Below are 25,873 nucleotides of genomic sequence, written 5' to 3'. Positions count from 1 at the left end.
TTCCTTTTTAGCTTATAAGGCTGATGTCCATTACACTGGACAACTTTAAATGGACAGGTACTTACAGAGCTCTTTTACTCTAACTGAACACTCAAAGTGTTTTTTACTACAAACCTCATTCATCTCAAATTAGATTATGAGACTTGGATGACTGAGAACCTACACAGACCACCTCATTCACCTATTCATGACCTATAGGTCATCTGTAGGTCATGAATAGGTCATGACCTACCTCTGCCTCCTAAGGAAAACAAAGACACCCAATGGAAATCAGGATGTTCTTTGTTTACCTTTAAAAAAAAAGTGTCTCCTACACATCTTTTGTACTGTGGGACTAATATGTGGGCTATTTTTTATTTTTTATTATTAGAGGAACAGCTGATACACTATATAAGCTCAAGATGTTTTTTTAATTAGATCACAGAGAAGAGTTGATAGGTTTAAAGTAAAATTTCAGACATTTACAACATATATAAAATGCCACTAGAAGCAATAAAGAAAACATTCAATAGAAGTTTGGTTAGAATGAGTCAGTCTGATTTAATAAATCCTCCATTCACTGCTGTGAGTCTTCTAAAGGCAGCATTTAAACATCCTTAAGGTACCCTGTACCCTAACCACTTAAACTAAACCATTGTATCTACCTTCACTCCACTTTCTAAGACAATACTAACGTGGACTAAATGACATACACAGCACAGCAGCGTGAATACAGCGTGACACTTTGATGTTCAGGAAACATAATGTGAACACAGTAGACAACACATAAGACACTGGACAGTGAGTGTACATACACATCCACAAAAAGACAGAAGGACAACAACAACTGATAATGACAGACTAAAAAATACTATACAAATTAAAGCACATTAAATCAACATAAAATCAAACTAAGTCAAATGGAGTAATTAATGCCATTCACTGAGAGCAGTACTAATTCTTCTCTGGAGTGGCTTTCAAATACATTTCAAGGGTTTTGTACAAAAGCTAAAATACAAAAGCTATTTTACAACAACACAAATGTTAAATAAATCCACTTTTTCCTTTTCATAAAAGTATCTGACAACAGACAAAACACAGTTCAAGTGATATTTACCTATGGGCAGAGGGGCCCCAGAACACAGGGACATATTATTTAGTTGTCTTTGATACATTTAGTTATAATAGAAACAAATTAGTGACAGCCTGGAGCCCAAGAGTAAATCTTCTTATATTCTTCTTAGTAGCATCTTCCAGAGTTAGCGGTATTCTCTCTCCAAAACACTCTACTTTGAATACTTCAGGGCTAGCTGTATAGGAAATAGAACAACAGAAAAAAAATGTATGGTAATGAAACCTTCACAAAAAATTGTGCAAATATGGGTTATCTATACTACTATCTATACTATATACAATTTTGAATTATTAATCTAGCAGAGAAGGTTGTATATGTTACCTTATGAGCAGTGTCTGCAAACTGCTGGACTTTGTGTGTCAGCTCCACAGTTTTGTCCTCAGCACGAGTTAGTCTGTCTCCACGCTCGCCCAGAGTAACATTCACCCTCTGGACTAAATTACCTACACTTCTGCCTTTGGCACGGTTCCGCATTTGACCTGTTTATATACACACACATAAACACACAAAAGGATATTGAGAGAATTTTATACTTGTCCATTAAGTAAGAAAATAGTGGACCAAATACCTTTACAATATGTCCAGTATCTTAAACTTAAGTCCATATTTCTAGAGCTTCTGAAAATCAGAGACTATTTTTAAAAATTGTTGTAATTTCTCAAAAGTAGAAGGCATACTTTTGCAAAACTGCACTTAATCGCATTTGGATTTTTTCTTTCTTTTCTTGATTTGTTTTTTGTTTGTTTGTTTGTTTAAAATGTAATGAACAGAAGTGGACAGAGGCAAAATGACAAAAGAAAGAATCACTGCCCAAATAATTACTGTAACCATAACCTAACAGTATAACAGCATTGGACTGGCATATATGAAAATGGACGGTTACTGGTAGTAAAAGTGAAAAAGTGTTTACCCCCTTTCTGATTTCTCATTTTTTTGTATGTTTGTCACACTTGTTTCAGATCATCAAACAAATTTAAATATTAGACAAAAATAACACAAGTAAATACAAAATGTAGTTTCTAAATGAAGGTGTTTATTATTAAGGGGAAAAATCCAAACCTACTGTTAGGGCGGCAATGGCCAGTGCATGAGAGTGGATTCAAATGCACATACAGACGCAACATAAGAATCAGGTTTCTAAAGAGACTTTATTTACAAACTTCAGGAAAGCAATACTCAAGGATGTGGAGTGTGAAACCGGAAAGAGGGTTGGGGAGGGAATTGTAGCTCGTGGGGCAAGGGTGGAGGACATGAAATTAGGAGGTCATGAGGTCAGGAGTTTACATAGGTGTCGGTGTTCATCCTTAGCTGGTGTAGTGGCATTGCTGATTGACGGACTGGAGTAGTGCCTCCCACATCCACATTGCAGGTGGTGCTGGATGGAGGGTACTGCGAACTCGACCTCATGTTCCAGAAACAGTGGAGGTTGATATCCTAAGGAGACACTATTTTTCACTGGAATACCATGAAGTCTGAATACCTGCTCCACCAGAATCCTGGCTGTTTTTGTGGCTGTGGGTAGCTTGTCTAATGCAATGAAATGTATGGCTTTCAATGATGGTTAGTATGGTTATTTTCCCTGTAGAGACAGGCAGCCTTGAAACAAAGTCCAATGCTGTATGTGACCCAGGTCGGTATGGCGTAACTAAAGGCTCTAGCAAACTTGTGGGACATTGGGTGTGGGTATTGTTCCAGGCGCAGGGAGTGCAGGCCGTCACATACTCCCTGACATCTTTATCCAGAGTATCCCACCAGAAATACCTCATGAATAAAGAAGTGGTCTTACTGCTCCTTGAATGGCCAGTATTTGGCCAGTATGAACCCAGTCCAGGACGGGCTGCTGCTGGCACATAACGTTGATTCGCTGGACCAGTTCCCAGGTCAGTTTCAGTCTCCAGCAATGTCCGGCTATGTACACGATCTTGCATGTAGAGGGGAGGATGGTTGGGAGTTACGAATGATCAGTATCGGGGACGAACTGGTGAGAAAGTGTGTCATGTTTGTCATTATGAGAACCTGGGCAGAAAGAAATAGAAAAAATGTGCCTGGTGTGCATTTAGTCTCTTAGGTATTCTAAGGTAAGTTAAGTTCTTGTGAGCAGCCCATATGGTGAATGGTTGCTCGGTTCTCTCCAGCAGGTTTTGCCACTCCTCCAGGGAGGTTTAACTGCTAACAGCTCCCGGTCGCCCACATCATAGTTTCTCTCTACAGGGTAGAGGTGACGAGAAAAAAAGGCACACGGCTGGAGTTTAGCTAGGACAGGATTGCCCTGACCCCAGTGTCTGAGGCGTCTACCTCCACAGTGAATGGTTTGTCTGATGAACAGATGTTTTAGTGATGAAAGTAGTGTCAGCTTCAGGTGACCAGGTGAATGGAACATTGGTGGACATGAGGCATGTTAAGGGTGAGGCTACCGGGCTGTAGTTGCGTATAAACCATCTGTAGAAACTGGCAAACCCCAAGAACCATTGAAGATACGTCCGTGATGTGGGAGTTGGCCATTCCTTGACCGCTTGGACTTTGGCAGGACCGGCCTTCACCTGCCCTCCTACCATGATGTAGCCAAGAAAAGACACAGACGGTGACTGAAATTCACAATTTCAAGCTTTGACATAGGATTTGCTTTCCAGGAGGCGCATGGACATGAGCTTGGTGTTCCTCGAGTTATTTTCAGTAGATCAGTTGATGAGATGGTAGAGAGATCTGGAGTGGTGTCGTTATGGGCATGAGGTTCTGCATAATCGGATGGGCAAACAGAGGTGAGACAGTTTAAGTGACAGAACCGCGACGGAGGCAAGTTACATGGAAGGGGAGCAGAAGTGACGGGAACTGGAAGTGCGTGAGCCAAAGGCCTGTGGGGTCTGTAGTTCTTCTCAGCTTCTCTTTCTCTCAGGCAGTTGTCAATCATAGGGAAAGGGAAACTAACTCCCAAAACTGCGAAAGAGGCAGGCTAATTGTGAGAGACGAGCTGATCTTTCATGGTTTCATTTAGCACTTGAAAAAATATCCCCTGTAACGTCCGATCCTGTCATCCAGTGGGGTGGTTTGGTTTAAACTAGATTAAAACCAACAATGCTCTTAAAAATATATATATTTTAAAATAAAATAATTAAACATACCAACCGAAAATGGATTTAGCTACATTCTGGACCATGTTTCCAGAATGCACTAGCTAGCGAGCTGATTGGAGACCGTAACAGCCAATCGGAATTTTTGCATCCAAGTCTTTGATTGGTTGGTTTTGTGGCACCCTTATAATGGTGTACAGAGAGTTGTACGCGCACGGAGCAGAGATGCTATGAGTGCGAACGACACACTGAGAGCAGGTCCACAGATGTCTGTCAGCACACAGAGCAGAGATCTGAGCAAGAGCAAATGCCAACAACTGAGCGAGAGGGGCTGTTATTGTGTGTGTAAATGGATAATAGCAAACACTGAAATACATTTCTTGCACGCAGCAATGAATTTTGTTCGCTCAAATTAAACTTTTGTTACCTCATAATAATTTTCTCCTCAACATGCAACATTCGCAAACAACATCCAAAAAATAACGCCATATTTTTGGATGTATTGGTTTCTGCGGTCTTAACTCTATCACCGTGAAAAATACACTTTTTGACATCACTGTACGCGCAGTACACAGCAACACCAAAGTCAAATAATGACCATTATACGCATTCTTAAAAAGAAAGGGGATATGGTAGGGTGACCATATTTTGATTTCCAAAAAAGAGGACACTTAGCTCAGTCATGAAGAACTTGCTTAAAGAAACATATTTAACATATTTAAACGATGCCTTCTCTGTGCAGTTAATGAATTATGAAATAAAATATATCATATAGGCTTTTACAAGTCAACAAGTGCAAAAAAAAAAAAACCTTACAAACCTCTGGAATTAAATAATGGTACAGAAATAATGCTTCATCTGCATAAGAAAAATTACCAGTACTGGGTCGGTATGAGGGCTGGCCTGGGACAAAAAATCGGCCCGGGCATTTTGACTAGAGACCGGTCCACCAGGTATTATAGGAAAAGCCATGCTGAGTCTTGTCCTGTGGAGGTGGCTCTTCTATGTTGTGCCATAGGCTTGTGAACATTATAGGCACAACATAGAAGAGCCACCTCCACAGGACAAGACTCAGCAGTCCATCTGCATCTTAAGGATAAAGGACACTCTTTCGAGGATGCCAATGTTCACATTTTGGACAGAGAGGACAGATGGTTTGAAAGAGGAGTGAAAGAAGCCATCTATGTCCACTGTGAGCGACCATCTTTGAACAGAGGTGGTGGTTTACGACACCAACTGTCTGCCATCTATAATCCAGTTTTGAGTTCCCTCCCCAGACGCCCACTCACATCCTGGGCCATCTGATCTCAGGAATTCGCATGATAAGGTGGGGCCAGGTTTCACAATGAGCTCACCCGAAACCCTGGCTGATTGGGACCCACACCCATTTTCACACCTTGGCTCAGGCGATTAGAGGATCATCAGGGGGTCCTTTTGTCCCTCTTTGGGGGGATACTCCCACTATGTTTAAATCTGGGACTCCCCACCATTTGACCTTAGAACTGAAGAAGCTTCTCGGATGAGAGGTGAAACGTCTTCAAGCAACTTAAAGAAGTCCAGACGCTTTTCTTTGCAAGCTCCTTTGACTACGATGACCTGGATGACTGAGAACCTTCACAGACATGTCAGCTACATAGAAAAGGATCCTGGTGTTATTTGTCTCTCAGAAACAGTTCATAACTTCCCTTCAACTCATTCATGCCACCTTAAAGGTAACCCTGTTTCGCCATCACCTGTTCAGCTCTGATGATTCAGTAAGGACATCTCCTGGTTTCATCTTCATGTTTCCCTCTCACCACATATCCAAACCGATATCATATCACTATCAGTAACATCATAGCACCCGCCCAGCTGTATAGAAACTCCGTCATGCTAGCTAGTACGCAGTACGAGTTATTGTAACTGACTGTAAAATGTCAGCACAACGAAAATAAACCACACCTAAACTTGGTTTATATCTGACCCAGATAGACTGCAGGTCATAACTTCTTACCTGAAAATCAGTTCACCTGACACTCGGACCAGCGGCCGCCTCGGGTCTCTCCTCCTCCTGCCTCCCCTTTCCCTCATCCATCTGCTGGCCTCTGTGGGAGCTCCGCCATAGACACCACCAAACAACTGAGTTATTTTTACACATTGGCCAGCATCTGGCCAACCTACCACCTTTCATTGTTTGTACCGTTACAAAAACAACAACAACAACAACAACAAAACCATCGGCCGTAAAAACGAAAAATCACCATCGCTGGTGGGCCGATGGCCAGTCCAGCTATGGTTGGTACGAGGGAAATTTCTTTTGCAGTTCATCTGAAAAGATGCACTTGCGCTTTGGGACCTTTTAAACATCATTAGGCGCGTTGCTGCGCGTTGTCTGTCCTGTCTGTGAGCGCAGAACAAGCGCTCACAAAACAGCAGTTCGGGGATGACGTCTCACACATGGGTCCTCTGTCGGAATATAGGAAAACCCGGACATTTTTATCAATCTCGAAAATCCCCCCGGACGCCCCGGACAGAACGTGAAAAGTGGACATGTCCGGGGAAAAGAGGACGGTTGGTCACCCTAGGATATGGTAACATACGAAGGGGAAAAGATGTATACTATTATGCTTGCCCAAATTTGTAGCTATAACAGCTTCAACTCCTCTGTGAAGGCTTGAGTCCAACTCCTAAAAAAAAAAAAACTCATACCATAAACCACCCTTCACCAAACTTTACACTTGAAGATATTGAAACTGAAGGCAGCTGACCTGAAAGAGAGGATCATAGCTAAACTGGGAACTGGACCATCCAAGGCTGATTACCAAGACTATGTGAAGTACCCTCTAAAGGTCTACTAGAAGATAGTATGGAGAATCAACCATCTGGGACCATCAGTAAGAACAAGCAGCTGATGTATACCACAGCAACAGTGATCCTTGAGATGCTTGGCTACAAGTTGAACAGCCACAAGAAGAAGGAGACTAGAGACCAAGATCAAGGCAGCATGAACAGAAATTAGTTAACTATCCTAGCTGTAGAAAGGTATGAGAATGGGTTCCAAAAAGTTAACAACAATGCTCAGTGGCTAGGAGCTAAGATCAGACCACAGCCTCCCTGAACAGGCTTTGGTAACCATTACAGTGGCAGACATCCAAGAAAGAGTCTCAAGCATGAAGAGTTGGACAACATCAGGCCCTAGCATAATTCACGCCTACTGGATAAGATGCACCCAGAATGGCTATCCAAAGACCGAATAGCCCTGATCCTGAAGGATCTCCGGTAAGGGCCAGTCTAAATACCAACCTGCCTCAGCACAACATGGAAGGTCTTGTCAGGCATCATAGTGGCCATGATGAACAGGCACATAGCTCAATACATCAGCAGGGCCCAGGAAGAAATAGGCAGGAACACCAGTAAGACCAGACTGACCAACCTGAATAAAAGAAAGCCTCTATGACTCAATGCCTCAAGGATGGATCCTAAGAGCGTTTATCTGGAATTTGCTGAGGAATGTGATGAACAACAATAGCGGCCAAGTTCAAACCAATTTCATATATCACCATCAACTGCAGGATTTGCCAAGGAGATACTTTATCCCCACCGCACACATTAACTCGGTGGATAAAACATAAAGTTCACCAGGGAAGAAACAAAGGATAACTGTTTGCCTTTCCTGGACTGCACCATGCGCTTTGAAGAGATTGGAAACCTCAACATTGAAGTTTACTGGAAGCCCCCACACACGGACCAGTACCTCCTCTTTGACTTCCACCACCCTCTGGAACACAAACTTGGAGTAATCAGGACCTTACAACACCAGGCAGAAAATGTTCCCTCTAAGCCTGAAAGGAAAAAGAAGGAACACACACATGTAAAGGAAGCTCTCAAAAACATGTGGTTATCCTAATTTGGCTTTCATCAAGCCAGCAAAGATGCACAGAAAAGAAAATCAGACACCAGCTAGAGAGGATAAGAAAGACAAACGCAACAACATTGTCATCCCCTATATGTGTCAGGGCTTCGCTGTGTGGAGATGAGGAAGAGCAGACCCAAATGCAGGACTCACAGGTTAGTGTGGAATGAAGATGGTGTTTATTATACAGAATGGATGAACAGAACATGAGACGGACGACTGGCTGACTGACTGACTGACTGACTGACTGACTGACTGACTGACTGACTGACTGACTGAAAGACTGACTGAACTGAACCGAACTGGAACACACATGCGGGGTAGACAACATTAATGACTAGACAATGAACTGGCGGAGACCAGTGAGTACACAGCTGAACATAATCTGGCTAATGACACATATAGTGGAACTAGAACATAATGCACAGAGACAGAAAGTTGGCACAGTGAAACACGAGCATATAGAAAATAAACTGAACATGAACAAACTGAAGTTGCTGGGTCAACGACCCAGGAACCCTGACACTATGTAGCCAGTGTATCCAGAAAAACTCAGGGGAGTCAGTTTACTTCACACCCAGCGACAAACTCAGACAGAAACTGGTTCATCCCAAAGACAAAACTCCTAAACACAAACCTAACAATGTAGTATATGCTGTAGTGTAGCAAGGATTGCCTAGACCTCTACATTAGAGAAACCAAACAGCCACTTCATAAATGCATTGCACAACATAGAAGAGCCACCTCCACGGGACAAGACTTGACTGTCCATCTGCATCTAAAGGGCAAAGGTCACTCTTTCGAGGATACCAATGTTCACATTTTGGACAGAGAAGACAGATGGTTTGAAAGAGGAGTGAAAGAAGCCATCTATGTCAGTTTAACTTATACACCAATATGCTGATAACATTTTGAAATGCAAGTCTACTGATACAAACAAATTCATACTATTACTATCATCCTCTGCTAGCATTATCAATAGCAACACATTGTTAAGCTATTGCTGTGGAACTGTTTACTTTTAATTGTGGTGCAGCTTGGCATGTGTCCCATCCATTACACTGGTCCTATTAGTGGTTTCAGTGGAATGCTGTGCTCACTCTTAGTCACAGAACTAATGCCAGCTATTGTATGAACCTCCCTGAAACAAACAAAGTCTCCTTTCATGTCAGGATCTCATTACAAAGAGGCCTTTCTCTGGCAACAGAAAGGTGCAGCTCAGCAAGAACAATAGACAAAAAGACAGAAAGGAAAATGACTCTGAGACATGCTGAGGATACAATGAGCTGAGGAGTCCCAGTGCCATAACATTAAGACAGGAGGAAATCTGTGAATCAAAGTGTGTTTTTGAGCTGTACAATAGACTTTTTAGAAATCCTCTAGACCTAGTACCAATTTCAGAAAAGGATCGCCATTTCATTAGATCTATTAGAATCATTTAGAGGAATTTCATGCCTTGAAATATTAGGAGTTCCTGTGAATAAGATGTAAAAAAAGGTCTTATATTAGCATCAGACAAGCCCATGATTTGCTTAGTGCATGCTGGGGGATGTCCAATAGCACACAAGCATTTTTCTAGTTTTACTGACCATTCACACTATGTAAATTTAACCATACATTCATACAGTGTTTTCTTCCATACACCTTATCTATATCACAGGCAATTTAGAATAAGTTAACAAGCATGTCTTTGGACAGTGGGAGGAAGTCAAAATACCCTGAAGAAAACCTACACATATAGATTATAGAAACTCCATAGAGAAACCCCATCCAGGGTTTGGACCTGCAACCTATTCCACCACCATACCACTTCAGTTAGAATACCACTAGTGTTAGATTCATATTTAATTTACCTAACTTGAGCTATCATTTAATATCCATTTAATGCCTCCAATTTGAGTTCCATTTTTTTACTTTCAGCAAAAATGTATTAGCATTTATATAGCATTTGCGTGGTCTCATTGACTCTTCAAAATGGCAGCAGCCTTGTCAAAGCAAGAAGAAATTGTGTTAATTAAATAAAAAAAGGATATGGAGCACATTACTTATTACAGAACTGCTTCCCAGAATTTCAGGATATTGATATTGTTAACACTTTTAGGCTAAATTTATAGCAGGTAAAACATATTGAACACCTGCAGCTTGCATGTATTATTTTAGGGTCTACCTAAATAAATATATTTAAAGGTACTATTGGCATGAAATTCCCACCAGATGCCAGTAACAACTCTTTCAATCCACACATGTGAAGAAATCAAACTATATATGTCCATAAATGATGTCTAATAATGAGAAATGACACGAGGAAAAAATTATTGAACACCCTTACTGAAATTTATTTAATACTTTGTACAAGATCCTTTGTTGATGATGATAGCTTCAAGACGCCTCCTGTGTGGCGCAACTAGTCACATGCATTGCTCAGGTGTGATTTTGGCCCATTCTTCCACACAGTCTTCAAATCTGGAAGGTTCAGTGGACCTCTTTAATGAACTCTGAGCTTTAGTTCTTTCCATAGATTTTCAATTGGATTTAAGTCAGGTGATTGGCTGGGCCAATCACAGCTTTATTTCCTTTCTCTGAAACCAGCTGAGAGTATCCATGGCTGTGTGTTTGGGATCATTGTCTTGCTGAAATGTCCACCCTCATTTCATCTTCATCATCCGGGTAGATGGCATCAGATTTTATCAAGAATGTCTCAGTACATTTTTTCATTCATCCTTCCTTCAATTATATGAAGGTGTTGGTATATATTGCTGCAAAGGCTTTTGTTTTTTGGGTTGATATGCAGTGCCTTTTGACCGTCAAACATGGTGTGTATTATGGCATCCAGACACTTCAGTTTTAGTCTCATCTGACTAGACTATATTCTGTCAGTATTTCACAGGCTTGTCTAAATGTTGTTCATCAAACTTTAAACCCACATCAACATGCTTCCGCAATGATGTCTTGCTTGGTGAGCATGCACACAGGCAACGGGAATTGTACCTGCCTGTTCCGGTTCTTTCTGTAGAGCTCTGTAAGTGGTCTATGGCTCTGGGACAACTCTTCTGGTAATTTTTTTCACTCCTCTATCTGAAATCTTGGGGCGAGCACCTGGTGAAGGCCAGTTTATAGTGAAAGAGCCAGACAAAGTTTTAATTCATTTGAAAGCCTAATAACATTAGGCAACTGAGCTCGATTATCTTGTTAATAATTTTATATCTTCGCTGAGTACAACTCTGGATACTGTGTTTGCTCCTCTGAAAAAGAAAGTCTCAAATCAGAAGTACTTGACTCCCGGTATAACTCTCAAACGTGTACCTTAAAGCAGATAATTCGTAAGCTGGGGAGGAAATGGCGTCTCACTAATTTAGAAGAGCAAAATTTTGCTTTTTAGCAAAATTATAGGCTAATCTCCAACCTTCCTTTTATCTCAAAGGGTTAGGGTTTTCTTAAAAGACTAGTTGTAAAACAGCTTACTGATCATCTGCAGTGTGGGCAGTGGTTTATTTAAGTCTGTTTCAGTCAGGTTTCAGAGCTCATCACAGAACAGAAAAAGCTTTAGTGAACACATAAACTTCTTATGACAGTGGACTCATCTCTGTACTTTTTCTCCTAGACCTCACTGCAACATTTGATACTGTTGACCATAGTATTTTATTACAGAGATTATAGCATGCTGTAAGCATTACAGGTTAGCAGTATTGACAGATTTAAAGATTAACTGTAATTTTATGTATAACTGCCTTCAGTCTGGGTACTAAGGGAAGACCAGTATAGATTAAGAAATCTTTGGACGTCATGTTTCCCATAATGCAGACAAAACCTTCTTTTCATTAAACCTATTAAAACATTAAACCTCTATATGTTCCTTTAGTCACTACCTTACCTTGACCTGGTGAGGGACTTTGGTTTGAAACCATCAAGTTTTTTACACGATTCAAGAAGGCTTTGCAGCGATAGATGACCAGATTCATGGTGCGGGCATCTAAATTAACAAACATAACACATTACAACAAAACAAAATTTTAACAAAAATTCTGTTAAGAAATAACTCTTATCATAACCTCAGTAACCATGAGACACTACCTTGTGTTAGTTTGGACTGGCAGTTAATGAATTCTGTGTGTTTGGGAAGAACAAAGCTCTTCCGTCGTGCCTGTAGGTTTTTGAATTCATAGGTATCTGGGTGACCAGCTCCTGCCAGTTCTTGATCACTTTTATCAACTCGTCCCCGCTGGCTTTCCTTTCCCATTTTCCTTGACTTTCCCAGACCACCTGCTTTCCCCTCCCAGTGGGTTTGACAGGCGTGGTACAGGATCTGGACAAAAATACACTTGTCTGCTGAGGAGTTAGCCACCCACTGGTCCATAGCATTGTCAAAAACCAAATCAAACTCTGGGCTGTCCTGAAAGAGGAGGACACAGGAGAACAAACAAACCTGGCAAACAACTGAATGCATATGAAATGTAATGTAAGGATACAACAGGTAATGCTGCTGACCTTGTTGGGGTTAATCCCGTTGACCTGTTGGAGTTGTTCAACTCTCCACTGGGACCTCCTGATGAAGGAGGAGGAGCCTCCAAACCGCTTCACCTTGGTAATGAGAAGCTGAGGAGGTCTGGTGTTGGTAACTAGGAAATAAATGCAAACCACAATATCAAAATTTAAAGCTTGTAATAATAATTTTACTAGCACCAGAGATTTTGTTCTGATAATTTTAAACTAAACTTTTTTACTGTAAAAAAGATACTTGATAACCAATGAACTGAACATTTAGAGTAGATTTCTTTTCATTTAGATGGTAATAAATTGCCTGCCCTTGAAGGCTACAAAAATAATACATTCATTAGAAGCTTTGCAATTTGCAAAAAGAGCTTGGGCACAGTGTTACTGGAGGCCAAGGTTATGCCATCCAAGCATCTGGCTAGATATCATATTTTGAATATTTGACTGAGGACTGAGTACAATAACTTCAGTTTTAACTGAATTTATAAGCGCATTGTCACCAGCAGATTATTTGCAAGTGTTCAGTTTGCAATGAACAAATCAAATGAATAGAAGCAAACCCAGCAATGCATCTTCCATTTATGCTCCTGGAGGTCATACGCCTCAAAAATCACTTAACACCCATTTACTGTTTCACTTTTTTAGTTTGTTTGTTAGTTGTTTTTTTTAATTTGTTCAAATCAATATGTCACTTTCATAAAATGTGAAAGTAGTATGAGTCACTGCAGCACCTTACAAGAATGCTTTTTGGTACTGCATAACCTCTGGCTGGTGGTGTTGTGTTTGTTGAAAAATAGCTAACTGTCAATGTCAATGTAAGTTCTCCTTCAATGTCTTTTGTAGACTTTCTAGCAAGAGCAAGTTTATGTAAAACAATATTTTAGTCTTTTCATCAGTTAGAACCAAATAAAACTAGAAAAATTTGCATTTCCTACGAAAATGCTGTGTGGATGCCTTAACGTTGAAGCTGTCTGCTGAAAAGCTGAAAAAGATGAAAAGTTGCAAAAAGTTGTATGGTGGTGAAAAAAAAAAGTTGCCCTGAGCAGGATTCGAACCTGGTCCTTCTGGGCTCAAGGCAGCTACTCATCTCACTGACCCAAACTCATTCTCACAAAGAAGAGGTGGACAGACTGACAATTCTGCTGAAATTAGCAGAAGCTGCTGAGAATTCTGCTGATAAGAGGTGAAAAGGCTGAAAATTTTTCAGAAAAGAGGTGAATCAGCAGAATTTCTGCATAAAAGAGGGAAAGAAGCAGAACGTTGCGCTGAAAAGAGGTGAATCAGCAGAATTTCTGCTGAAAAGAGTTTTTCCTGAAAACAGCTGAGATTTGTGCTAATAAGAGGTGAAAAGGCTGAAAATTTTGCAGAAGAGGTGAATAAGCAGAATTTGGGCTGAAAAGAGGTGAAAATTCTGAAAATTCTGCTGAAAAGTGTTCAATCAGCAGAATTTCTGCTGAAAAGAGTTCTGCAGAACTCTTTTCAGAATTCTGCTGAAAAGATGTTTTTGCTGAAAATAGCTGAAAAAGCTGGGATTTGTGCTGAAAAGTGGTGAAAAAACTGAAAATTTTGCTGAAAAGGGGTGAAAAAGCTGAAATTGAGTTAAAAAACGTTTAACTGTTAACTGAAAGAAATGTTGCCATAAGCGGGATTTGAACCCGGGCCTCCCAGTCTGAGAACGGATGCTCATCTCACTGAGCTAAAACACAGGTCAACACGGCGAGGAAAATCAGTGATGCCACTGATGATATGGCAGAAATGGGCAAAAAATATTGCAAAAAAAATTCAATATCTCAAAAAGTATAGAAGTTATGAGCACCAAAAGTCATAGCAGGCATTAGCAGAAATAGCAGAATTTTTTAAAGTTTGAATGGCGAAAATCGGATAAAAACTGTGGGAGTAGTTAAGTGCCGAAAAACGTACGGAAGCAACTAGAATATAGTGGAATAAAGAATAAAGAGAAACAGGAACTCAATAGTGTGGAAGCCCTTTGAGGGCATCCACACAATAAATAAAATGTTCTTGATCAAAACAAAGAACATTAAAGTTGCTGGGAGCTGCAAATGGTACTCCCAAACACCCAATCTGGGGTCTATTTTTCATCCTACTGAACAAACTGGCCACACCTTGCATCACATTTTTATGATGCTGACATCGGGGGGCAGAGAAGCAATGGCAGTAACAGTCCAGACACAATCAATCACTCAAGTTCACTATTATACGCAATGGATAATTATGAATGGCTTAAGAGTTGCACTAATTAATAGGGTTTTTGAGGAAGTCTATGTGTGTCATTAGTGGGTTGGTGTGTGTGTGTGTGTGTGTGTGTGTGTGTGTGAATGGACATGGTCATGATAGGAGGGGTTCACTGCACCCTGCTGGGATGGTTGTTCGTTCCAGAGCGTGTGGCTGAATTTTCAATTCAGTCAATTTTATTTATACAGCTCCAAATCACAACAACAGTCGCCTCAAGGTGCTTTATATTGTAATTAAAGACCCTACAATAATACATACAGAGGAAAAACCCAACAATCATATGACCCCCTATGAGCAAGCACTTTGGCGACAGTGGGAAGGAAAAACTCCCTTTTAACAGGAAGAAACCTCCAGCAGAACCAGGCTCAGGAAGGGGCGGCCATCTGCCACGACCGGTTGGGGTGAGAGAAGGAAGACAGGATAAAAGACATGCTGTGGAAGAGAGTCAGAGATTAATAACAAGTATGATTCAATGCAGAGATGTCAATTAACACATAGTGAGTGAGAAATGTGCCTGAAGAAGAAATATGCTGTGGAGGATTCAGGGTCACCTGATCCAGCCCTAACTATATGCTGTAGCAAAAAGGAAAGTTTGAAGCCTAATCTTAAAAGTAGAGACAGTGTCTGTCTCCTGAATCCAAACTGGAAGCTAGTTCCATAAAAGAGGGGCCCGAAAACTGAAGGCTATGCCTCCCATTCTACTTTGAAATACTCTAGGAACAACAAGTAAGCCTGCAGTGTGAGACCAAGGAGCTCTAATGGGGTGATATGGTACTATAAGGTCATTAAGATAAGGTCATTAAGATAAGATGGGGCCTGAGTAGGATTTTGAATTCAATCCTGGATTTAACAGGGAGCCAATAAAGGGAAGCTATACTGTCTTGAATATGTTAATATGCTAATGGGACAAATAAGTAGCCATGAATATTGTATTTTGATTTTTATACATCAGAAAATTGTGAAGCCTTTATTTTGACACCTGGATAGACAGGAAATCTTTTATTTTGACATGTGTATAGACAGGAAGCAGGAAGTGCAGAGAACAGTGTGAATGGCTACCCCTTTGTAATCATTTGTGTTGAATCCAAAACAATCCTTCAGAGGAGTCCTTCAGAAAGCAATGGTTGTACGTTCTGTCAGTTCTTTGTATATTAGGTAATTAATAATAGGGTGTTTTGTGACATTATTTTGTACCTTCTTTGAAGTGCAGTAGTTATAGGCCGTAGCCTCTGAGCTAATGATACAAATGTACGCGCACCGACTACCTGCTCATTTTTCGTTGTATTAATGTCAGACTGTATATCTACAGGATACTTATTTTGTAGTCTCCTATCTTAGTGCCTAACTATACTTACATGCTGATTATATGACAATCCTTTGTGTTTTTGTGTTTTGTATGTGTTTTTCTAGTTTCACTCCAGTTCATTGATGTCAGTTCAATGTGATTGCTATGTACAAAGTCATTAAAGGAGCAAGTATGCTTGTCTTCCTGGTTTTTGAAAAGGAGTTTGGCTGGCTGTTTATCTATGTTCACGCTCAGAGAGTTCAACACATAGAGAGAACAGTACAGAAGCCAATATGGGAGAAATATGCTCTCTCTTTCTAGTCCCTGTCAGCACTCTTGCTGCCACATTTTGGATTAACTGAAGGCTTTTCAGAGAGTTTTTAGGACATCCTAGAATAACCTCAGTTTTATCTGAATTTAGAAGCAGAAAATTAGAGGCCATCCAGGTCTTTGTGTCTTTAAGACATTCGTGCAGTTTAATTGGTGCGTGTTGTCTGGCTTCATGGATAGAGTTGGGTGTCATCTGCATAGCAGTGAAACTGTATGCTATGCCTTCTGATGATACTGCCTAAGGGAAGCATGTATAATGTAAACAGAATTGGTCCTAGCACTGAACCCTGTGGAACTCCATAATTAACCTTAGTAGAGGACTCTCCATTTACATGAACAAATTGGAGTCTATTAGCTAGATATGATACAAACCACTGTAGTGCAGTACCTGTAATACCTACAGCATGCTCTAATTGTTCTAATAGAATATTATGGTCGACAGTATTGGACGCTGCACTGAGGTCTAGCAGGACAAGCACAGAGATGAGTCCACTCTCAGAGGCCATAAGAAGAAGATCTTCCGGGTAGCGGGTGTTTGTTGGGTACCTGGAGCCCAGTGACCCTCATCTTGGTTTACACCTGGGTGGTTGGTCTCTACTGGGGTCGGCTGTCCAATGCCCACAGGACTCCTACCCCTTGGTCATGTGTGCCCCATGTAGGGCCTCCCTCCTTCCCCTGCTGTGATGGGCGCACAGATATCAGCAAAATGTGTGGCCTCAGGTCTTCAGTACTCTTTGGAGCTGTGGTTCTCCCGGATCCATCTCGGTCTGTCTTTGGCTCCTGGGGGGTGTTATTGTGGCTTACCACCCTCATTTTCAAATACATTTTGTAAAACAGACAGACACACTCACTCACTCACACATGCACTCTCTCACTCTCTCACTCTCAACAGGCAGAGGAAGTCTGAGGACTAAATACACAGAGGTTAACTGTCACAGACCCAGTACCATGATAGTCTTTGTCTCATGCTTCCTGTTTTATTTTGATAGTGTGCTATTTTATTTTGATAGTGCATTATGTTCAGCTTTGTTTCCCTGTCCTGTTAGTCTGATTAGTTCCAGCTGTGTTTTCCCTCCCCTCATTATTCTCCATGTATTTAGTACTCGGTATTCCCCTGCCTGTTGTCAAGTCGTCCCTCGTTGCTGTTTGTGTCACTGTGGTTTTTGCGCTACTCCTAGTTCAGGTTCTGTTTTCTTGTTTGTAGTGTTTGAGTTTCCTACAGCAATAAAAGCTGCCTTCCTTAGTTTATCCCTTATGTTTAAGTCCTGCATTTGGGTCCAGCCTTTGCCTGCCACACAGCCAGCGTTGACAAAAACTACGTGCAGGTGCATGTCACACACATGACTTTGTTTATATAAGATCCTAACACATGCAGAGACTATGTCAATTGACTATCCTTGCTATTTCCATTAACATATGAAAAACACAAGCTTGCAAAAGTGATGAGCAGTGTTGGACTTTTCTTAATATACATTAAAACCTGTTTTAATTCACATATATCACAAATTATTTATGTTTCATTTTTCTTCCCAAAAAGAAATATTATTTATCCTTGTCTCCAAAAAATATGGAATAGGATCATCATGGAGATCTCACAGTATTAGAGTTGTATGACATATTATCTGATGTTAATGGGGTTTTAAACAAAAAAAACCCAAAAAACAATATTTTGAGATGATAATTTCTCAGATTTGAGTCACACAAATATGAATGTGCCCTGTCTGATTTTTTTTATGACTCTAATGCAGGGCTCTAGAGTGCGACCAATGGTGCGACTAAAAAACATCTTTGGTCGCACCGGTACGACCAACTGTTCGGGTAACAAAAAAAAAAAAAACCCCAAAAAATCTCTGCAACTCTCCGTGTGGTCAACAACAGACACACATTATGCCCCTATTGTGGACTAAACCAATCAGAGATAGTCAGGGGCGGGACCTCTCTGATTGGCCGTGGTCCAGTTGAAAGTGCAGGTGGATAGAGAGAGGTGAGTAGCTTGAATAAAGCGATATCGATTCATTAAATCCTGAATCGACTTTTAAATATAACTGTGTTTTGCCAGAAACGCCAGATTCTCAGATTAAAGCTCACAAAACTATTTCAACAACCACCAAACAGTAAATGAGAGCAGGTACACAGAGTCCACACAAAGACGTAAACACAGAGCGGACCGACGCATCAGAATCAGCTTTCTCTTTCTCGGCTTTCTCACCCGATGGCATGTAGACGGACACGCTGTCGGACCTCACCGATTCTGATGCGTCGGGTCCGCTCTGTGTTTACGTCTTTTTGCGCTAGATTCTGAGCTACAGGTTTTGTCTCTCTCCAACCAAAATTCACCGAGCCAGCAGCAAAAGAAGCAGCAAACTACGCTTCACATTTGATAAATGTCATCAATAATTCACTCTTACTTTTGCTGTTTTGCTTCCACCACAATAAAAATCACACTTCATGCACAGCGCTCTCTCTCTCTCTCTCTCTCTCTCTGTGTGTACTTCAAGAACAGTTTCCCGTCTCAAATCTCTGTTTTCTGCATTATTCATTCGCTTATTACCCACCAGTCTACCACAGCGCTGTCGGCCGCTGTCTTTTTCTTTCCTTTTTTTTTTTTTTACTTAAATGTCCTCGGACAAGAAAGCCTAATTTCTGCTGTTCAATACTGAAGAAATTTGAACTTTTTAAAATTATGCAAAATTGCAGAATATTGCAGAATATTTTTAAGGTGATCTGCTACAAAAAGCCAGGCCAGGAAAATCTCCTTCATGTTTTTCTGTGTTTTATTCTCAGTCACTTTCACACAAAGGCATCTGCTGTGATGTTCACAATTCTGATGAAGTCTTACATGTATCAGTACTGATAAATGATCAGAATTATAATATTTCTGACTGTCTGAGGCAAAATTGAATCGAATCAGGACTTTGAGAACCGGAATTGAATGGATTATAGAAATCAGTGATGATACCCAGCCCTAGTGAGCAGCCTAGGCCCAACAGAAGTGGATGTAGCTGTGGGTAATAAGAAAAGATGAAAAGAACTATTGATAGCTTTTTTGTTAAGTTAAGGCCTGATCTGTCTGAAATTCATAGCCAGTGCTGACACAGTGCCATCAATCTTTGAACGCTGAAAAAGCACAGTGTATCCAGAAAACACATTATATGCTGCAATAAATGCACTGCCCAAGTGTCCCCTCTCCCCACTGCCTTTCAGCAACAGGCAGCAGCAAACAGGTCGTCAGAGGAGGCCGAGATGATGATTAAGTTTAACATTTTCTACAATATTGCCAAAGCACTTTAAGTACAAGATTGTTAGTTAATCATTTACAAATGAATATTGCGTGTATGGACTGCAATCCCCCCCCCCCAAAAAAGTGCACATGTAAAACTGCGGTGTTAAGCAATGCGGTTGAAAAATTTGAGTGCGCCTAACTTTTGTGCCGGTGCGCCTAACTTTAAAAAGTTAGGCGCACCGGTGCAACTGTGGCAAAAAGTTAGTCTAGAGCCCTGCTCTAATGGCCTGACTAGAACATCAACCTACAGTTTTATTTTTTTTAATCAAAAACATAGAGTGCCTAATACAGACTTTTACCTGATACACAGATGAATGTGGCATAATCCCCTTTAGGTCCAGTAGGCAGGAAAGCCATCCTCTTCTTTTTCCTCCTCCTCACCTCCACCGCCACCAGCATCCGCTCATCACGAGGGATGAAGATCTCTTTGTTAATGGCAGACTGAATGTTCATTGTTGTCCAGAAACCTACACAAATAAATGATATACATGACTATTCTTGTTATCCCTGGTTAGGAACAATTAACATCTTCTCATTACATCTGAGAGAGGGCAAACGGAATCCATCCAGCCTTTTATGTTTAAAGTGATACAGAGCGGAGTTTATCTATATGTGCTTTTGCTAATAATAATTCATCTTTAATTCTTAATCAAATATAATTAAAGTATAAGTCTGATTAATATGATTAATGAGAAATGCAATTTGAGTAATGAAATCTTTCTGATACTTGAGTTCTGACCTCCTGGCCTTTAACTGTGATTTGATGTGTCTGCTTCTGTGCTGGGACTGTTTGTACCAACAGGAAATCCAAACATAGCAGACAGCTTAGATTTTGTCTCAGGCCTTTAGTGCTTGGTCAGGATGACTAAGTAAACATTCACTGAATGTCTGCTGTCATACATTTATTTACATTTGTTTCTTTTATATCTCATTATTCAGCTGAAACCTGACATGCTATATAAGTATAAGTATATATAAGTCTCCAACACAGACATGGTTTCCAGAATGGAGCCTAGCATGTGCCTGCCTGAGGACAGGGCAAAGATTCACACTGTAATTTTCACTGCACCTTTCATAATGTTGCTTGACATGGTTTAATGACAGAATATCAATCTGTGAACACATTTCGACATGAAATGCATTCGGGTCACAACCTGACTGTGTAGAGCCTATATTAATAAATCACTTAAAAATACAGTTTGCTCATTTTAAGGATCTTAAAAGTTATTTCAGTCTCATTTTTCGTCAGTGGTCAGCCATGTTCATCTAATTACGGACCCCTGGCCACAAATATTTGGTTGCCACTAGCCAAGTTGCTTTCATGACCCAGCTTTGTTTCTTTCTTTAGTAATTAGACATATCATGCAGGAGTGTATGCATACATGTACAGAGGATAGTAGAGAGTTTTTTTTTTTCACTTTTTTTTCAATAAGGATAATACTCAATGGTAAGTGTCAACCTAAACACCTGTTGTCTGCTTCTTGTCTGACAAACTCCTCTTTTTCTTTCTTTCAGTACCACTTGCCTGTGCCACCTGCATGTATTTTCCACTTGCTTAGAGTACCATCCCAGGGGAGGGTTAAAACAAAAATTAATGTGTAAGTAATGCTCAGAGAGCTTTTCTTTGGAAAAGCATGTTTTTGGGATACGTCCACAAATAGAATAGGCGGACCATGTTAAGGTCAGCAAGTCTGTTACCCCAGTGACTGACTAAGATTTTAAGTTAACTCTCTTTCTAGGACAGAAAAATCCAGTTTCCCTCAGTTTGGGGTTGCAAAAAAAATAATAGTCCTTAGCTAAACCTGCTGCTTGCAATAGGCGCCTGAGGCTGAAATAGTTATGTTTTTCTTTTTTTGTGAATTGCTATAATGAAAGTGTTTTTACTGGTATTTTCTTTAGCTTAAGGTGGTTTGAGACCACACAAAGTCTATATGGGGCAGGGGTTTTGGTGGTTTTTGACATCCAGATGTGCTAGTTCAGCAGTCTACTGAAATGACCCCCTCATTTTCATATCTTATTGGGAATTGCTGTAGCTCAGGAGGTAGAGATCGGAACTAAGTACTGGTTGGAAGGTTAGTGGTTTGATCATTCTGTCTGCATGCCAAGTATCCTTGGGCAAGATACCAACCTCAAGTTGCCCGTATGAATATTCGTTAGGAAGCACTAAACGCTTAGAAGAAAAGTGCTTGTGTGAATGTGACATGTTGCATAGAGCACTTTGAGTACTCCGGGAGAGTAGAGAAGCGCTGTATAAGAATCAGTCCATTTACCATTTTATTGAGGGTATCTAATTGACATACTGCTTTCCCTAGTTGCTTACCCTAACCATTAAAAATAAATTCCTAATCCTAACCCTTAGCCTAAACCTAACCATTACCTAATTGTAACCCTGATACTAAAACCTAAAAGAGCCTCAGAAATGTCTTTAAACTCGTGAGGACAGGCATTTTGTCCCCATAAGTAACCGTTGTTCCCCACAAGTATAAGGCATGACAATTTTCTGTTCTCACAAAGATATCTAAATATGGTACACACACGCACACACACATGCATCCCATAAAAACATTGTTGATTTACGTGCCTGTGCATTATTTAATTTTTGTGCTCCAGGTGTTTGTTGTAAGTTTGTTGCATGTTTGTTTTTTCTTACGGGTGCAGCAGTTGGTGATACATGCATGTTTCTGTGCATTTCTATTTGTGCTCTATCGTTTTTTTCTTCACCTGCCTGTCCTGCCCTAGACACTGTCATACTGTATACCACGTATAATGTAAGAACTGAAATAACACGAATAGAAATGCAACCCTGAACAAGAGGAGCCTATAGAGAATTTATAGAGCTGATCTTAGAAAAGCAAAATGTGTATGGCACAACAGTGTGTTCAGGTCATAATTCTGACTGCAAAAGCTGCCCGACAGAACAGGATAAAAAAAAGTAAAATTTTAAAAAAAAAAAGCTAATAAAGAGCTAATTCTTATTTATTACAAAAAGCCCAAAACCATTTGTCGTGTCATAATCGGTCACACTGATAAAAAAAAAAAAATAAAAATAAAAATCAGTCACAAGTGGCATCTTAGAGATTATGTGAATATAAATATATTTTGTGAATATGATTAATACTGAGGGGAAAAAAACTAAATGCAGTGTCTTAAAATTTTGTGTAATGTACTTGCATTTGTTCATTCATTCTTCATTCATGGCAATCAAGACTAAAAATCACATTTCAACTCTTCAGGTTCAGACTTTGTAAATCAGAACCTCTGTAATTTCCCCTGAAAATCAGCTATAAATGATTCTCGGTTATTCCATCCAAATAGCAAAATGACACTAAATCAGGTTTAGATTGGAGTCCACTTGCATGATGAGCTGGATCATCATAGATCACAAGGATCACAGACTTAAACCAGATCAGGCCTGGATCTGTTTTGTCCCAACATGACAATATGTTTGCTTTTACTGAAACAACTTTATATATTCTTTAAAGATTTAGAAGGCTGCTCTTTATTTTTTTAGTTAAATGTGAATCAGTCAACTCTAAACACAGTTTAAAACATTTCTGCTATAACTGATATAGGGGCCGATATATTAAATATAGGTATTTTTTTCTGTAAATCTTCACTAATAGCAGACAACATCAGACACTACAGTAACAGGTGTCTCTATCATTGAGACACCTTTAGTTGCTCTGCAACATTTGAAAAAGTATTTTGCTATTATTGGTATTTCCATAAGATAGCAACAACTTATATATATTTCAAGTGTGGAAATTATGAAAATGACTCAGTGATTGTGGAATTAATTATGGCCCTGTCTCTTTCCTTCTTTGTACCCATCTTGTTTTTGAGCATTACCAAGTTGGTGGATAAAACTGATTTGAATGATAACACGTGACAGCATATTATTTTGGTGATTAAGTTATGACACACTGCAACATTGTTTGGACAGCCACTTATTATGCAAACCTCACAAATATCATTTCAAAAATAATAAGAACTTCCATTTGAACCACTAACTTCCGTGTGATTTGGTTCCATCATCCCTCACAGGATTGTTTCACATTATTGTTCATTATTCAGTAATCTATGTGTGAATCACTGGACATGGACAGTTTTTTTTATTATCCAAAATTTACATGTTTTGAGAAACAATTTGTGAAACAAAGATTTTCTCTGGTGAGCCAATTCAACAGCTGCATATTATCAACAATATTATAATATTGACCCATATCACTGACCCATATTTTATAAGGTAAGCGTGACCTGTATTTATAAATGTTCATTTTAATGAGCACTCAAAGCTCTTTATACAACATGTGTCATTCAACCATTCGCACAAGCACTGTTTTCTATACTTTTTCTAAGGTGCTCTCAATCTAACATTCATACTTCAATTTGGCATGCAGGCTTGCCCCCCACCCGAGTCCTATTTTATTGTTATATAATGCTTGATGGGATGTTTTCTGTTTGTTTTTGGGGTTTTTTTGTTTGTTTTTTGACAATTAAACACAGTGAACAACAGTGAAATGACAAAGTATTCAGATCTTTGTCTTCAGTAGAATGCCACCATACATTTACCAGACAAAGACTTTCATTGCTATAGTTATAAACAATGTTATTGTTTTCAGCTGCTGTGCAGCTACGCTTTAAAAAGTCTTCATAAGACCACCAGCCTACAATTTTATAAGACAGTTAAGTCAAACATAGCTAATTGTGTTTTGACATTTTTATTCCTTACTCTACAGTTTTCACTCATTTACCAAACGTAAGTGTAAATATTATCCTACCTGTTCTTGTTTTCTTCTCAATCCAAATCCTGGAATGGTCTTTGTTTCTACTCCAGTGAGACTCTTGTGTTAGTACAGATGTTCAGTTAGTACGTGGTTAAATTGATCAAATACTTCCAAGGCTTCAGTCCTGAATTTATATCCAGGCACACTAAATGGCGTGCCTTGCTGTAAAGGCACAGAGCAACTATAGTCCATCCCATTTCAAAAGGCTGACAGGCACATGGTATGAGCCAGAGAACAGACAGTTGCTGTTTCAAAAACTGAGCTTTCTGTGGAAGTCTTCATTATTACACATCTTTATCAGTCAGTTAGAACAATGTGAAACTCTATCTATCTATCTATCTATCTATCTATCTATCTATCTATCTATCTATCTATCTATCTATCTATCTATCGTCTTTAAACCTAAAGTAATAGTAAAGATGTACAGCTAGCTGCAGTTTTACTGATTGCATTATATTATTTAAATGTGATAATTATTTACATGTATTGTTTTTTTGTTAATACAATTATGCTCTCTGTTTCCTACTGAAGACACTGAACACATGAGACAAAAGCGACTATAGTTTTCTGAACCTTTCTCTACATAACAATTAACATGCAATGAATATCTTAAATAATGGTATGTAATAAAAAAAATAATTCTAAAAAGAAGAATACAATATGCCAAAAAACAATAAAGTAAAAACCAATCTAAAAATTATAAATACAAAAAATTAAATAAGATTAAATTGAAATGACATAACCCCATAGGGAAATTCATATGGCTGACATAGCTCATCTATTAAAGCCTGATGGCTGTGGGTGCGAATGATTTTCTATATCTCTGAATTTATTCTGTGAATTTTATTTCATTTTTTCCAACAGAGAGAGAGGAGTCTTCCAGTACTGATGTTACTGTTGTTGTGGCTGAGCAAAGTTATTCAGGATGCCTTCTAACATCTTTAGTGTGCAATTTTCCACCATCTCCTAGCACTAGTAATAATGTGATATATAACAATGCAAACATTTTCTAAATCAGTACAGGAATAGGGACCCAATAAACAGAAGCCAGCAGCACAGAAATATGGTCTTTCTAGTCCATGTCACTACTTTCACTGCACCATTTTGGACTGAAGGCTTTCTTGGGAGATTTTTTTTCAATAACCTGTTAAATTTTCTACCTGGATCACTGAATCCATCAGATTTTTTAGGTGGAGTCCAATCGCCAGACAGAGGGTAGTTCAGGAGGTCAGCAGTGGGGCTAGCGGAGGTGACAAAGCAGTTCTGGAGACCAGCTGCAGAGCAGATCTGGAGGCCAAGCGATAGGCAAGCAACGGAGGAGGCGTGACCTGGGAGGTGGCCTGGCAGCAGGCCAACAGTGACTGTATAGC

General features: G+C 39.7%; 1 protein-coding gene and 1 long non-coding RNA gene across 3 annotated transcripts; one reads left to right on the top strand and one right to left on the bottom strand.

The window, feature by feature from the left end:
* Positions 1–391: 391 nt before the first annotated feature.
* Positions 392–24,693, bottom strand: stxbp6l (syntaxin binding protein 6 (amisyn), like). Of its 2 annotated transcripts, none has more exons than XM_005475129.3 (7): positions 24,498–24,693; positions 20,016–20,183; positions 12,560–12,690; positions 12,146–12,377; positions 11,946–12,044; positions 1,436–1,593; positions 392–1,289 (listed from the first exon to the last, which is right to left on the bottom strand). In XM_005475129.3, the coding sequence occupies exons 2-7, from the start codon at positions 20,167–20,169 to the stop codon at positions 1,266–1,268; spliced, it is 798 nt and encodes a 265-aa protein (XP_005475186.1). In that variant the 5' UTR covers positions 20,170–20,183; positions 24,498–24,693; the 3' UTR covers positions 392–1,265. The 2 variants fall into 2 exon arrangements, with proteins under 2 accessions (XP_005475186.1, XP_003456095.1); XM_003456047.5 differs by having other exon boundaries at positions 12,146–12,464; positions 24,498–24,691.
* On the top strand, positions 18,381–25,873 carry LOC112842420 (uncharacterized). Its single transcript, XR_003214179.1, has 3 exons — positions 18,381–18,417; positions 21,232–21,314; positions 25,685–25,873. It is a non-coding gene; the product is annotated as an uncharacterized LOC112842420 (long non-coding RNA).

The sequence above is a fragment of the Oreochromis niloticus genome, linkage group LG15 (assembly GCF_001858045.2).
Source record: "Oreochromis niloticus isolate F11D_XX linkage group LG15, O_niloticus_UMD_NMBU, whole genome shotgun sequence".
Taxonomy (NCBI): Eukaryota; Metazoa; Chordata; class Actinopteri; order Cichliformes; family Cichlidae; genus Oreochromis; species Oreochromis niloticus.
Note: the sequence above shows the minus strand (reverse complement) of the source record. Positions and strands in the feature narration are given on the sequence as shown.

Excerpts from the sequence above, each read along its gene's own strand:
- stxbp6l (XM_003456047.5), bottom strand. The coding sequence starts at position 20,169 with ATGAACATTCAGTCTGCCATTAACAAAGAGATCTTCATCCCTCGTGAT. Across the intron at positions 12,465-12,559 it reads ACGGGATTAACCCCAACAAG|GACAGCCCAGAGTTTGATTT; the intron begins GTCAGCAGCATT and ends CTCCTCTTTCAG. Across the intron at positions 12,045-12,145 it reads CCAGTCCAAACTAACACAAG|ATGCCCGCACCATGAATCTG; the intron begins GTAGTGTCTCAT and ends TTGTTAATTTAG.